The sequence below is a fragment of the Capsicum annuum genome, unplaced genomic scaffold, assembly GCF_002878395.1.
Source record: "Capsicum annuum cultivar UCD-10X-F1 unplaced genomic scaffold, UCD10Xv1.1 ctg80457, whole genome shotgun sequence".
Classification (NCBI taxonomy): Eukaryota; Viridiplantae; Streptophyta; class Magnoliopsida; order Solanales; family Solanaceae; genus Capsicum; species Capsicum annuum.
The window spans coordinates 33,388-48,803 of NW_025891103.1; the positions used below are offsets into that span (position 1 = coordinate 33,388).

General features: G+C 35.3%; 1 protein-coding gene across 1 annotated transcript; it reads right to left on the reverse strand.

Moving 5' to 3' along the window:
• Positions 1–12,418: 12,418 nt before the first annotated feature.
• On the reverse strand, positions 12,419–15,164 carry LOC124895177 (cell division control protein 48 homolog C-like). The gene is made up of 7 exons (XM_047405621.1): positions 15,060–15,164; positions 14,559–14,711; positions 13,791–13,907; positions 13,591–13,695; positions 13,048–13,113; positions 12,896–12,960; positions 12,419–12,795 (listed from the first exon to the last, which is right to left on the reverse strand). The coding sequence occupies exons 1-7, from the start codon at positions 15,162–15,164 to the stop codon at positions 12,732–12,734; spliced, it is 675 nt and encodes a 224-aa protein (XP_047261577.1). The 3' UTR covers positions 12,419–12,731.
• Between the last annotated feature and the right edge of the window lie 252 nt (positions 15,165–15,416).

Below are 15,416 nucleotides of genomic sequence, written 5' to 3' on the forward strand. Positions count from 1 at the left end.
TGGACGATGGCGTGAAGAATATTGGATTTAGCTTGGCGTCGAGGTGTAGTTGCTGCACCAGGACGCAAGAGGAGACATTTGGCCATGTGTTCCTGAAAGAACCCATCGCTAAAAGAACCTGGGAATATTGTAATTCCTATGCAGGTATTTCCAATGGAGGTCTACAACTTCAACAGGTTATTCTTAAATGGTGGGATGCTCCTGTTCTTCCAGGACTCTAACCAATCTTTTGTGCAGTTCCGGCCATAATCATTTGGGAACTATGGAAGAAAAGAAATGGCAACAAGCACGGAGAGAAGGTGACTGTAAATAGAATTATCTACCAGGTTTCTCACACTCTTCATATGCTTGTCAAGGTCATAAAACCAGTAATCAAGCAGGTTCCACATAGATGGCCAGACATAATCCGAGTCTTGGAAAAATTTGTTCCAGCGTTGAAGGTTACTCAGGTGCGTTGGAATCTACCTCCGGATAATTGGTTAAAATGCAATACGGATGGTGCCTCCAGAGGTAATCCTGGTAGAAGTTCCTATGCGTTTTGTATTAGAGATCCTCTTGGTGATTTGATATATGCAGAAGTTAAGGAAATTGCGCAAGGCACAAACACATTTTCAGAGACTATTGCAATTCTAGAGGTCGCTCGATATTCCGTAGCTCATAATGTGTTCAATTTGATATTAGAAACTGATTCTTTGTTTCTAAAAAACATAATTATGGGTACCTGGAAGCTGCCATGGAGTGTAACTGCGGAATTGGAGGAAATAGGTGATCTACTGGAGAATCTTCACGTCCAGGTGACTCATGTTATGAGGGAAGGCAACCAGCTTGCGGACTACTTGGAAAATAGTGCACTAGAACGCGGTGACGTTAGAGTGCACTCATTCAACGAGCTGGACTCTCAGGGATGGAAGATATTTAATAGCGACAAGTTTCAATGTCCATATTTGCGAGTACACGCTGCAAGAAAAGGATGATGGAGTGGAGATACTATTTTATGGGGCTGTGCTACTGTTTTAACCCCATAATGATGTTTGGGATTGATGGAAATCAGTTGTACATCGTATTACTATCTAGATGAGGAAAATTGATAACTCGGTGGTCGATTTGTACTCGTTTAGCTCAAGTTAACAAGCTGCCAGGTTGCGGAATAGACACTTTTTCCAGGGTTTTATTTACCGAGACAGTGCGTAGAAGTTTGGAGTGTGGCTTGATATGCCTTGCGGAGAAATGGTGTGACAAGAGGAGGATGATGGAGAAAGTAATGTATCGACATGTTATGGAGGAGAGCATGGAGATGAACTTTATTTCTAACATTGTTTTCTTCCTTGCATGTTACAATATGCTATGCAAATTTTATTTTTTAATTATTTCTCAATGTGTGGTATTAGCATTTTTTTCTCATTTAATTGAGAAAATATTAATAAATGCAATTAGCATAGCTTGGAAATGCAAATTCATCCTTTTTTCCGGTGATCTTACTCTTCTGGGAAGTGGTGACTGTTTTATGGGGTTGTTTCACTGTTATAACCCAACAATGGAACTCAAGTTTGATGGAACTCATTTTTGCATCATACTACTATGTAGACGAGGAAAATTGATAACTTGTTGCTCAATTAGTACTCGTTTAGCTCAATTAAACATGCTGCCAGGTTGCGGAATTGAGGCTTCTGCCAGTAGATTTTGCATTATGCTACTATGTAGACAAGGAAAATTGATAACGTGTTGTTCGATTTGTACTTATTTTTGCGGAATGGAGGCTGCTGCCAGGGGTCTATTTACCAAGATAGTGCGTACAATTTTGGGGCGTGTCTTGATATGCCTTACTGGAAAAAGTTGTTACAAGAAGAGGATGAGGGATAAAATAATATATCACCGTGTTCAAGGCCTTTGGGAGGAGAGCATGGAGATAATTTTTATTTCTAACATTGTTTTCTTTTTTTGCAGGTTATAACATTTTGTGTCAATTCTATTTGTTAATTTTTTCTCAATGTGTGGTATTAACACTTGTTGCTCATTCTATTGAGAAAATATTAACAAAGGGAATTAGCATAGCATGGAAATGGAAATGCATTTTCCTTTCCAGTGATGGTACTCTTCGTTTGGACAAACTTTTGCCCAATGTTTGCTACTACTCCATTGATCCTACATTTGAAGGAAATGATATGGCCTGCTTGTGTTACAATTTCGATAAAGTTTATTGTTTCATTGAACCTATTTCACGAGATGATGATTTGATGCAAACTAGATCGATAAATTGGTACATGAGATTTTTAATTTTGCAAATGAAACTGGTCAACATTCATTCAGATGATACAAGACGTGATTTGTCAACTAATTTGTGCACCAAGAGCTTCAAAATAACACTGCCAAGGAGCTTCCAACAAGCATCGCTGTCGTGAGTCTTCAAAACAACACTGCCAAGGAACATCAAAGTTAGCTAAGGCAAGATGGAAATTCAGTGCATGGATAATACACCACTCAAATATTAGTTTTGCAATTTTTAGTACATCTTTAGCAAGTTTAGCTTCTTTTATTCACTCATATTGTAACACCACATTCTATAAGTCTTATTTTGGTCATTAGCTTAGTTTTTTTTTTTTTTTACTTTATTTTAAAACTTTGGCTACATTTGTAATGACTTTTGATTTTGAAAAATTTATAAAATGAACCTAGGCGCCTTGCCTAGTGGATTTTGCTTAAAAAAAAAAACCCTAAACCCTAAAAAGATTGTACCAAATAAATTCATTATATTTTCTTTATGTAGGTCTTTTGAATTCTCAAATTAAAATTTTAACTATATTATGAATTTAAAAAAAAATATGTAGAAAAAGTTTTTAGTATAGATTTGTGGCAGTAAAGATTTTTTTTAAAAAAATATTAAGTAAATGATATAATGAATATTTAAGGAACAAATATGACCAAATAATTCTTACTTATAAGGAACATGTTATAGAATCTGCACAAATTGACAGAATTTTTATCGTATAGAGGAACGTTAGAACTTAGATATGTTGCTCATAAAACATGCGTTCAGGATATTTTAAAATAATGAACCTACTCAATTGACCGAAGTTATGTTATATGCAATCACTGAAACTTAATTAGGAGAAAAAAAATTCATGATTATACACTTTGATGGAGAAAATTCAAGACTAGATGCTTTAGGAATACTGGATGTAATTTGGAAAATTACACAAATCCCATATTTAAGACACCATAATACACAATATCCCTTAATGTTTTAAAAAATTACATAAAATCCCGGATTCATTTACTAGTGATACATATGCTATATGTATCACTACTGTATACATATGTATATACTAGTGATACATGTACATATGTATCACTAGTCCATATGTATCACTGCTTAACATATGTATCACAATTTGAAATTTCGGGATAAGATGTAATTAGCAAATTATCCGGGTTTTTTATGTAATATTGCTGAAACTATTCGGGATTTATGTAAGTTACTCATGTAATTTCCATGTTTAACTAGCCCAATCTGCACAACATTTGATGGGCTGAGCTGAAACATTTTTTCTTGATGGGTTTATCGAGTGAAGTGTCAAAAATATACTGAAATTATTCTTTTTTTTTTTAGATTCATATCTAAATTATTGAGGGTGTGAGAAACACATCTAAACTATCATTCATTAGTTTGAGAAACACGCCTCAAAATGTATAAAAATCAATTAACAATATTTAAAAAATGAAAAAAATAATGTGTTAGCAAAAAAGAATAAAAATATGTCACTAGACTGATTTCTAATGGCTAGACACACCTAAAGAGTTTGTAAGCAAATTATTTAGTATAATCAGCTTTAGATGTGTTTCTCAAACTAAAAGTGATATGTGTTTCTCAAAGTAAAGGAATATACTGGGTTTGTTGTTGTTGTTGTAGATGCAAAATTCAGTAAAAATGAACAATTTATGTGTATTTTTAATACTTTAGTTTTATTTGGACATAATCCATCTTCACTATGACAAGATAGCCCATGACTAAATTGAATTGAGAATGTTATTTGTTTACAATTATTGGAACAAATAGAGGTATAATCAACATTAACTAACTAAATTATTACTAGATGCAATTTCCATCCTTGTCCAAATTGTTGCACGTGTTACTCAATTTTGAACGATGATCAATATGAGTATTTTATTATAATGTCTATATTAATTGATATTTAGACTCTCGCTAACTGTTTTTTAGATCATCTCATCCTGCTCTTCAAATGTTCAATAGTATGTTATAAATCATCTTGTAACGTTTTGCTGGAAGATGAATAAAATCCGCATTTGATTGAAAAACAAATGTACACGAAAGTTACTTGGATTGAAACGGGCAAAAATACTTGTCACAATTCAACCCGTTCATTTCTTGTTAAATTTTAATTGCTTTATTTTTTTTATTATAATTTTCAAATTCCTAATAAAATTAATTATTTTTCTTATTATGTTCATATATAACATCTCAAATAAAAATGTCTTTTGAGAAAATATTTTGACAAAATTTCTCATTGATTAATTTGGGCTATTTTATAAATTGAGTTAATAAATTAACAGGTCGATAATCCGCCCGAACTTGAACGGGATACATGTATTAATTTTTCCATCTCTATTCCTAAGTGGATTTTCACTAGGAACACATAAAAACATAGTTTATCAATTTATTATGAAGTGGGTGATTCATATAAGTCAATCTAAGTAAACTGAATAATATGAAAAATCATAGTTAAGGAAGAAAACTTTCTAACTTTTAAGAGGTTTGGCAACACATAAAGTATATTATTATAACTAAGTGGAATCTTAAATTAAAGAGACCTACGCGAATCCATGCAAGTAATGGCTGGATCAGAATTTTTATTAAGAAGGTTCAATATCATAAAAAGTAAACACACAAAATAGTCGATGGGAGTTTAAGGTCTACTATATACATAAAAGATAATTTTGATCATATATAAATATATTTTTTATAATTTCGAGTGAACCCTCTAGCCCCAATCTAAATTCGTGAATGCAAGGCCGATAAGCTAAAGAGTAATGGGCCAACCTCCGTCCTGCCGGTCCATTTGCCTGGTATGCATCAAGAGCTGCCTAGGATCAACCATTACATGTTGCGCTAGATACAATTTTCATAAATCCCAACAGTTTAGTACCTAATTACATAAAATTTCAATTGTTTACATAATTACATAAAATCTTGATTTTTCATTCATTGTCACGATTCATAGCTAAGACTCACGGTACATTACCATCTGATACATAAGTATGACACATAACTCTTATATTAATATCACAGAGTTACATTTAGATACATAAGTTTTATGTATCAGGAGCACAAAAAGCATTCCGATACATGATTTTTTGTCACAATCCGAGCCGAGAACCTGATTGCGACGAGCATCCCAAACCATGAAGTCAAACAACTCTTAAGCCTAGTTTTAGATTCTGTAAACCATTTCTTTGGAAAAGTTATTTCTTTCTTAATATTTTCAGGCACATCAAATAGGGTATCTTCATACCCTGACTTGCAAGTCATGTCACAAAATCTCTACTACCAACAATTCAATTATCAAATGAAAGTTCACCATTCAAAACATTCAAAAATCAACAAATTTCTTTGCAATGCTTTTATCTATGGTGGTCATCTTTTCTTTCAACTTAAATCCATTCTTATGGAAATCAAGATCGTTTAAAACACAAGTTGAACACCTTCTCATTATCTCGAAATAAATGAAACTGTAACACACCGTATTTTCGGGCTAGAGTTTAGACCGTCGTTCCAACGTATATAGACCTGAACTGAATTATACTTTATTAACATACTTGTGGTAATCACTCCTATCGTAATGCCCGTAAAATTCTCGAATCGTTTTCATTTTTAGTGTTATGTTTGAGGGGCAAACAACTAGAATATTTTTCTAAGTATAGAATAAAGACTTAGTTTTATTTTTAACTCTTAATTTTTGGGATACAACTTTTCAGTCTTCCCGACCTCCGATTTTAGAAATTTTTGTTGCGTTGTGATCGGAGAAGTTAAGGGTACGTCCCGGAAGAGTTTCGGGATTTTTATACGAGCATAAGACCACGTTTAGATGTGCATTCCAATAGCATGAGGTGATCTGCCCGCGTCGCCCGCTCTATCGCAGGGGCCTTAGCACGCGATCACCCAGGCACCGCCTAGTGAGCTGCACTGCGCTAGGACAGGCGACGCCTACCAAATCGCGCCTGGCCAAATTCTGTAGTCCACATCCATTTCATTAATGGCACTTTGGTAATTTCCCTTCCCCCTCTCTTCTCAAACACGGGATTTAATCCCTCTAAACCCTAAGATATCATTATTTTTATCCAAATTGAGCCAGAACACAACCTAGGGTTTTGTTGGAGAAGTCAAGAGAGCTTGAGACTCAACCGTGGGTTTTCAAAATTGATTAGAGATTCAGAATCCCCAACCCGCAAGCTTCAAGAATCACCTATTGATTTCCTAATTTGAGGTACGCGGGGTTTTGCTAAATTCTCATGGGCATAGAAAAATCATGTTTTAGAATGGGGTTTTTAAACTATGAACATATTCATGTTTTTAGAATCTTTAATGACATTTTTTTGGACTTTTGGCCTTCCCCAAAGTGATTTGACAAATTTATAATGAATCTCTCTTGTGTTGTGAGCTTTCCCATTTTCGTATGATATAAATTGTTTGAATGCATTTTGAAAAGCATGATATGATTTTTGAACATGCAAGAGAGGGTTGTGAATGTTGAATATGCATATAATGAAAGAGTGCATGGATTTTGCCAAAAGCACATGACCACCATATGTTTGATGAAAGTTTTTGCATGGTTTTAACTTGAGTTTCGGAACATGAAATCTCTTAGCAAATTACATGTTTGGGTGGTCTGAAACTATAGTTTTATGAAAGATCATGCTTAATGCATTATGGCTCAGAAATAGGACTTGCAAGTTTTGGTATGACGATACCAACTAGACAAATGCCATAACAGACACAGACTAGTTCAGACATCAGATCTTATCACACTTTCATGATTTAGAAATTTCAGAATGATACATGTTCAGAAAAGGTTAAAAATTGGGCATAAAGATATGTTTGGTGGTTCCCGAAGAAGGCGTGAGTTCAGACAACGCATTTTCCAAAACCATGATTTGTCTATCTGGGTATATTATTATATGCTGGCTTAAGTGCCATATGGCATATCAGACTCAGAAACTCCAACACTTGTGGCACACTTGGGTTGGGGTTTTCCCCGCCGAGTCAATGGAGGATTCCATATAGCCCGTGGAATATCAGACCTGTAGGGGAGTGCCACCTAACTCAGAAGTAATACAAAGATCAGAAATTATTTTGACAAGAATGTCTTATGATTTTCGAATGATGCCCATGTGTTTTCAGAAACTATTTTATTCATGATGTGTTGATGAAAATTTTTCTCATCTATTATATATATGTTCAAATACTTTATTTTGGATTGCTTCGTGTGCCAGTACATTTGTGCTGACCCCCCCTCCTTCCAGCTTTTGAGACACAGTCTAGATGTCCAGATAAACAGTAGGTATTTCAGATCGCAGAGCAGATTGTGTAGGGGTGATCCTTCTATATTCTAGAAGACCTGTTTACTTTTAGATATTTATCTTTAGTCATGTTTTGATCTACTGGGGGCCTTGTCCCAGTTTTCACACAGTTTTGTTTAGTTCATAGTAGAGATTTCGCAGACTGAGTCAGACATTATTATTATCCATATATATATTTTGGATTTCAGTTTTTAGTATTATGATCACATTCAAACTGACTATATTTTTGTATTAGATTTCTATTTCTGCATTATCTTTTATTATATGAATGTTGTGCATGATTACTAGATAGACAGAGGGTGTTCCAGGCCTTCACAGTTTGGGAATGCTCGTCACGGCCAGGGCCCCAGTTCAGGTCGTGACAAACTTGGAATCAAAGAACGGTTCATGGTCCCAAAGTGCCTGCGAAATCGCGTAGGGTAGAGTCTTATTTATGGGTGTGTAGCGCGCCATACTTATAAGAAGGAGGCTACTAGGCGTTTAGGAATGTCTCTCTTTCTTCATGTTCTAGTTCGTGCAATAGAGTCAGAATGTACCTCTTGCATACTCTAATTCGTGCTATGGTGTCGCCCATACGAAAGTAAAAAGTCATCCCAAATTCTTTCCTTACTCTAATGTCCTCAGATATGTCTCATTATTGAGGTGATTCAAGTACAAAAGTTTAGAATCTAAATGGTAAGGTCCTTTCTGATTGAACCATATAAGAGTTAAAATTTATGCAAGGACTTGAGAAGAGTCCATTAGTTCTTTAATGTGTATTGATTTTGATGTAAACATTGATCCTGATGGAATAGTGCTTTTTAGCTTGAGGTATTAATTGCATTTAGACACCTTCGAATTTATGTTACAAATGTCTTGCTTAAGGGGGGATGATGTGTATTAGAATATTAGAACTGTATTTCTACCCAAATAGTAGTATGTGTTAAAGTGTTGTTGTCATGACCTATTGGTAATGATATTGGACCAAAAAGTTGGGGATGTGAAGTCACAAAGTTAGAAGTCAGAGTGAGGGTGACTTTTGCGTAAATGAATATTTTAGTTGAATAACTGATGTTCGAGAATGATTTACCTCCCCTTATGGTGATAGACTAATGTGGTAACTAGTAGCATATGTGGATTGTATGGTAGTTTGTGGGTGAAGTGTTTGACTCAGATTTTTATTTATACAGAGTAAGATGTGTATCCTTAGATCATTGAATATTGTGTGTCAATTTTCTATCTCTTATAATATGTAATCTTATTATCATGGTGTTTTTGAAAAATCAAAGTCTAGTGAAGCAGTGTGGGGCTCTTTTGATTCACTAGCATAGTTGCTTTGTTATTCATTTCATTTCTTGTTCAAAACACAAAAAAATCAAAGTCTAGTGAAGCCGTGTGAGGCCTATTTCGATTCACTAGCAGCTTATTGTTCAACTTGTTGTTCTTGTGTTGGTTTAATATATGTATAGTTGAATCTGTTTGCATGAGACTGAGTAAGTAAGTAGGAGGTGAGAGATCAGTATAAGTAGATAAGATTGTATGGGGTTATAATATCAGATTAAGGTTGACCATGCCTATTATGTGACTTTACCCCCCCCCCCCCCCCCCTGACCTTCTTTTGTTGGTAATTGTAAACTAGTACTACTTGTGAGAAGGTATGTAGTAGATTTGTGAGGTATTTGGATAGAATGTTTAGATTTGACGGACTAGTATATTATGTTGCCTTCTTCATTGATGGTAGATGAAAGATGCTAGACCATTGACTTGAATTTAATATAGAATGTGGATGTAGGAATAGTGACATGAGATTGATGATGCATGTTTTGTGAGATTAAATTAGTAGGCTTGACGTGTTGAAATAGTACGTGCAAATAGATTATGATAAGGAAGGCCGTAAGGTCATGATCGATTATTGTGGTTGTGAAGTTCTAGCATACTAGTGTTTCTTGATGTTTATTTCGTAGTGTCCAAGTGAGAATTATGTGTAAGGTTGGATTGTAAATCATGTTTAGCACTAGACATTAAGTTTGCACAGTTGATGGCCATTAAGGTAGTTGTGATGATTGCTTGAGTAATGATACCAGATTTATAGAAGTGATCTAATAGGCTTAGATAGTGTACGCAAGAGATTAAGTGTATTTAAATTCATAATGAAGTATGATGTTGTATGTATGATTTAGAAGTATGCCAAGGTGATATGAGGTAGTGGAATTTCTCTAAGACTATTACATGTTGCGTGTGGCTAGTAGTACCATTGAGTTGCTAGATGGAGAAAGACTAGTAGATGTTATATAGGCTCTAAATAGCCAGGTTAAAGAGTTTTGATTGATAGTATTGGGCTCTTTTATATGATCTTGATTCTCATAGTAATGAGATATAAGTTTGGAGTAGCGATATTGGTAGGCTATGACGAAAGTGGTATGGTTCATCAAAGGCTCAGTGATATCCATGTTAAGTGTTAGAAATCTAAGTTTGAGCTTTGAAGGTTGAACCGATAGAAATAAGTGTGCAAGCATTATACTATGACTATTGGGGCTATCGAAATATAGAGTGTATCTTAGAAGGTAGTATTAGCAGTGGGCCTTCCACTTTCATGTATGGTCTTTCGGGTTAAATTTTAATTTAATTATGTGTATTGTTGTATTCCAAACCCCAGAGTGCAGTGAGTGTAGTTCAGTTTAGAGTCTAGTAATAAGGGATCTCTTGAACTTAATATGATAGCTTAAAGCCAAGGGGGAGATAATAGAACGAATAACCAAGTCAGGCTCTCAGATTCTAGTAGTGATGTCATGATGATATAGAACATCAGAAAGTGAGGGTGAGACTCAACCCATTCTTATCTCAGTATTTTTCAGTGATCCCAATTCCTACTCAAGCTTTACATTTCAGTTCCATGATCATAGTTCATGTTCATCTATATGATAGAGAATCACGTGCTCTTCCAGTTCTAAAATGAGGAGTTCCAGTTCATTCAGTAGTCGGAATCACATTTCATATGTTATAAACTTTAAATTGAGGTCATGCAGCTCATGACTCATATACTCACGCTTTATGGTGTGCTCAGTTTCCATAATTCATGCTATACTCTTTATGATTGATGAGATTCATCTTACAGTCATGTATGCCCCAATTCAGATTTTCTTTGATAAATCCCGGATGTTGATTTGCTATTCCTTAGGCCTCAGTTGAGTTTTAAGTTTCATATAATATCGTTCCATGCTTCAAGATCTTATGTTCTAATCTTTAGTGGCTCCTCTTTATGTGATGATAGTGGTGAGGAGTTAATGTTTCTTGTTGATGGAAGATCATGGTATGCTTGTTTTAGATAAGCCATAAGTATGAAGTAAGGTTGGGGCCAAATCTTTGATGCATGTGATGGTTAGCTGAAAGGTGTGTGTGTGTATGTTCTTGGGGTAGCGTATGGGAGCTATATCGATAGATGATTAGTAGAATATGTGAAGTGTGTCTTTATGAGTGTTTGTTTTGAAGTTCATATGTGGTTATAATGATAGGCTTAGGGTGTGATCTTTTAAGAGATATAGAAGGATGAATCTTATGGTTTAGACTTGTATCGTGCAGTGGCATATAGTATTCTGTGAGTTGGAGTTAGTCCTGATCACGGTGAAGAGGATTAAGCTATTTTAGACATTGGTAGAAAGATTTGTTAGTATGTTAGGGATATTCGAGAAGTGTGCTAAGCTTGAAAGTAAGAAGTTTTGTTGCCAAAGGCCTTCTATCTTAATTTATGAGTTATATGTCTATATTCCAGACTTCAGTGTAGTGTCAATGTTGTGATTTTCTCAGTTGGATGTCTTGTGTAATCCATACCCAAGATTCGTATCTCCCTATTACTGCCAAAACTTCTTTAGAGAGAGTGTTGAAGAGATACTCCAGTTATGCAAATTACATGTTTGGGTGGTCTGAAACTATAGTTTTATCAAAGATCATGCTTAATGCATTATGGCTCAGAAATAGGACTTGCAAGTCTTGGTATGACGGTACCAACTCAGACAAATGCCATAACAAACACAGACTAGTTCAGAAATCAAATTTTATCAGACTTTCATGATCTAGAAATTTCAGAATGATACATGTTCAGAAAAGGTTAAAAATTGGGCATAAAGAGATGTTAGGTGGTCCCTGAAGAAGTCGTGAGTTCAGACAACTCATTTCCCAAAATCGTGATTTGCTGATCCGGGTATATTATTATACGTTGGCTTAAGTGTCGTGTGGCGTATCATACTTAGACACTCCAACCCTTGCGGCACACTTGGATTGCGGGCTTCCCCACCGAGTCAATGGCGAATTCCATATAGCCCATGGAATATCAGACTTGTAGAGGAGTGCCACCTAACTCAGAAGTAATACAAAGATCAGAAATTGTTTTGACAAGAATGTCTTATGATTTTCGAATGATGCCTATGTGTTTTTAGATACTATTTTATTCACGATGTGTTGATGAAAATTGTTCTCATCTATTATATATATGTTCCAATACTTTATTTTGGATTGCTTCGCGTGCCAGTACATTTGTGCTGACCCCCACCCCCCTCCTTCCAGATTTTGAGACATAGTCTTGATGTCTAGATAAACAGTAGGTATTTCAGATCGCAGAGCAAATTGTGCAGGGGTGAGACCTCTATATTCCCGAAGGCCTATTTACTTTCTGATATTTATCTTTAGTCATGTTTTGGTCTACTGGAGGCTTTGTCCTAGTTTTCAGACAATTTTGTTTAGTTCATAGTAGAGATTTCGCAGACTGAGTCAGACATTATTATTATCCAGATATATTTTGGATTTCAGTTTTCAGTATTATGATCACATCATGTTTCCGTATTAGATTTGTATTTCCGCATTATCTTTTATTATATGAATGTTGTGCATGATTACTAGATAGACAGAGGGCGTTCGGGCCTTCACGGTTCGGGAATGCTCGTCACGGCCAGGGCTCCGGTTCGGGTCGTGACAGAAACAATTTGGGGCAATAAAGGCAGGTAAAACAAGAGGGCTAACACAACAGATTAACAAACCAGTGCTGCTAGTTCCACTCCACTAACATTTTACAGGCATCATCTCTTCCCATGGTCTTTAAGTCTACACTAGCATCTATAGGTTTTTTCCGGCCAAGAGCTATTACAATTTGTCCGCGTTCATCTAGACTAGGTAGAGGGACATATAGAAGTCTCCCAGGTTCGAAGAATGGCTCGGTCCATGACCTCAGGCCTGCAAATATGATAGTAAGAACAAGAACCAAAAAAGGATGTGAATCATTTACTTCCAATCTTCAACCACAGACACAATTAACCAGAAGAACGAAAAATACCTATTTGTGGCACCAATCACATAAACACCTTTCCTCTGATCAGCACCGTCTAGTTCTATAAGTAGCTGCAATAATTACAGAAGTTTCACATTTGCAAAGGTTTAGAATAAAATGTCAGCTTTTGAGAAGAACATATGCCCGATCATAGAGACCTGATTCAAAAGCCTTTCAACGACCCAACCTCCTTCATTGCCACGCTTAGTTGTCAATGCATCCATCTGTAAGAATATGAAAAAATAAAAACAGATGTAAAAGAGCAGGGAAAAGAAGGTTGGCAATCATGTGTTTTTCACAATAGTTACATTTTATTTTTCTATAATTATTTTTTAGTGTGTGTAATAAAACCATCACCACAAAACTTCACACTAGTATCTAAACACTGTATTGTGCATTAAACTTTGTGGAAAGCATCTTATAAGTGAAATAGAAATAAGAAAGTTTCCATTTTTGTTGCATTCTATTATTAATCTGGATGCTGAAGCAACACTGCAAAACATTCTCTCACATCTGAACATACTGTACTATGTATTAGACTTTGTAGCAGGAAACTTTCAGGTGCACGTAAATTTTCCAAGGAAATAAAAATGAGTAAAAGCTTCTGCAGTACTTTTGAAGGTGGATGGACTCATAATATGAAAAGAGGAGGGCTATTAGACAGAACTAAGTGTGTTTAAGTTGTAAAGAGTGACAAGCACCTCATCGAAGAATAGAATGCACGGAGCATATGTCCTGGCATGGGTAAATAATGTCCTATTAACTAACTCACTTTCACCAACATACTTGTTCAGAATTTCAGGTCCCTGGATGGATATTAGTAAATGAGAAAACATGTCATGCCTCAGTCGTGCAAAACATTAGGAAAGGCAATATTAGGAGAATAAAAATTTGCAGGAACCTTAATGTGTGTAAAATTTGGTCCAGCTTCATTAGCAACAGCCTTGGCAATTAATGTTTTACCACATCCTGGAGGACCATAAAGCAAGAATCCTGTTTCCAAATCCACTCCAAAACCCTGAAATATGAAATAAACTTTTAGACATGTTATACTAGTTGTACGCATGAGAAAAAATTAACAAACAATTTGAGGTTAAGGCGCTGGAAAGCCAGAACATAACTAGTCCTAACTTGGACTTTTGCAATCATCAACTGATAGTTTACTAAACTTGTAACATGAAGGATGCTTGCTAAAGGTTTAGTTAACCCTCCCAACCTAGTAGCAGTGTTCCCAACTGATATAAGTCCCATCGGACACTTGCAACTCCAGTTGTGACAATGTTGGATGCATTGGTAGGACCAAGGACACAATTATATAATTAAGAGAGAGTACAAGTGATCACAGCAAAAAGAACAGAGTCTTCCAGCATATTAAGATACCAAGAAGGTGGAGAAGATGATGGAAACCTCTTCACTACTCAAAAAAGATTTGTAATAGTAAAACTCTAGTATTCCATGCCATAGAGAAGTTCAATAAAAATGGAAACAAAATTTTTCCTTAACGTTGATGATTTAAAGATCCTCTGGAACGGAATAAGCCCAAAGAAGGAAGATGGACAAAATAAATAAATAAAAGTACCCAAAATAAAAGAAAAAAATGTAACATAAGGATGTCTTAAATACGATGTTTATATCGGAATATTCAATATAATTTAAGAGACTTACTAACCATGTAATCTTTAGGATTCTTTATACGCCTGACAATGTAACGATCAAAGTCATGTCTTAACGAATGAAGGCCTCCAACATCTTCCCACTTTACATCTGAGATAGAAGAGAAACCTTCTCCTCTAAATGAGGGTTGAACCAATTTAGCTGCTTCCTGCATATTATCAAATGATTATTAGCAGTCTATATGAAACAACTTGTTTCAGATTTTACATAGAAGAAAATCCCATATCCAAAAAGAGAGTGTCAGACACTAGATCACTAAAAAAATATTAAATTTATATTAAACATGACAAACGTGGATTGAGTTGAGATATAGGATGGCATTATTGGACCTCTTTTGAAATCTTATTGATATTACTTCATGAAAGATATTATGTACATATTATTTATGTATTTTGTTGTGCCTTGTATTTTCTAACACTTGTTCCAGGGGTGTTAAAGTAGCGGGTGGAGGATCTTACTCGGTTATATATATATATCTCACTCCTTACTTGCATACCTGCAAATATGGTTTCCGAGAGATAGGTTCGTGGCTGACTATCTTTTCGTGTGGATTCTGTCGCTGAGGTGAACCTTCGCATTGTTCGTGAAGGCTGTAATTCATCTTTTGTTATTTTTAGCTTATATCTCCTTTCGTTGGTTTGTATGCCCAATAGTTGAATTCATGTAATTCTGTTTAGATGCTCCATGAACTCAGTGTGGGACTTGGGTTAGAGATTTGTTATCTAAACTATTATCGTTTTCATCAATCGCTATGCGGTATCTTGTTGGATAATTATCCTGCGTTAATGATCATTTCGTGTACATAATGTTGTGTATGTTTTTATCTCAGTGTAGGTAGATTACACTAGATATG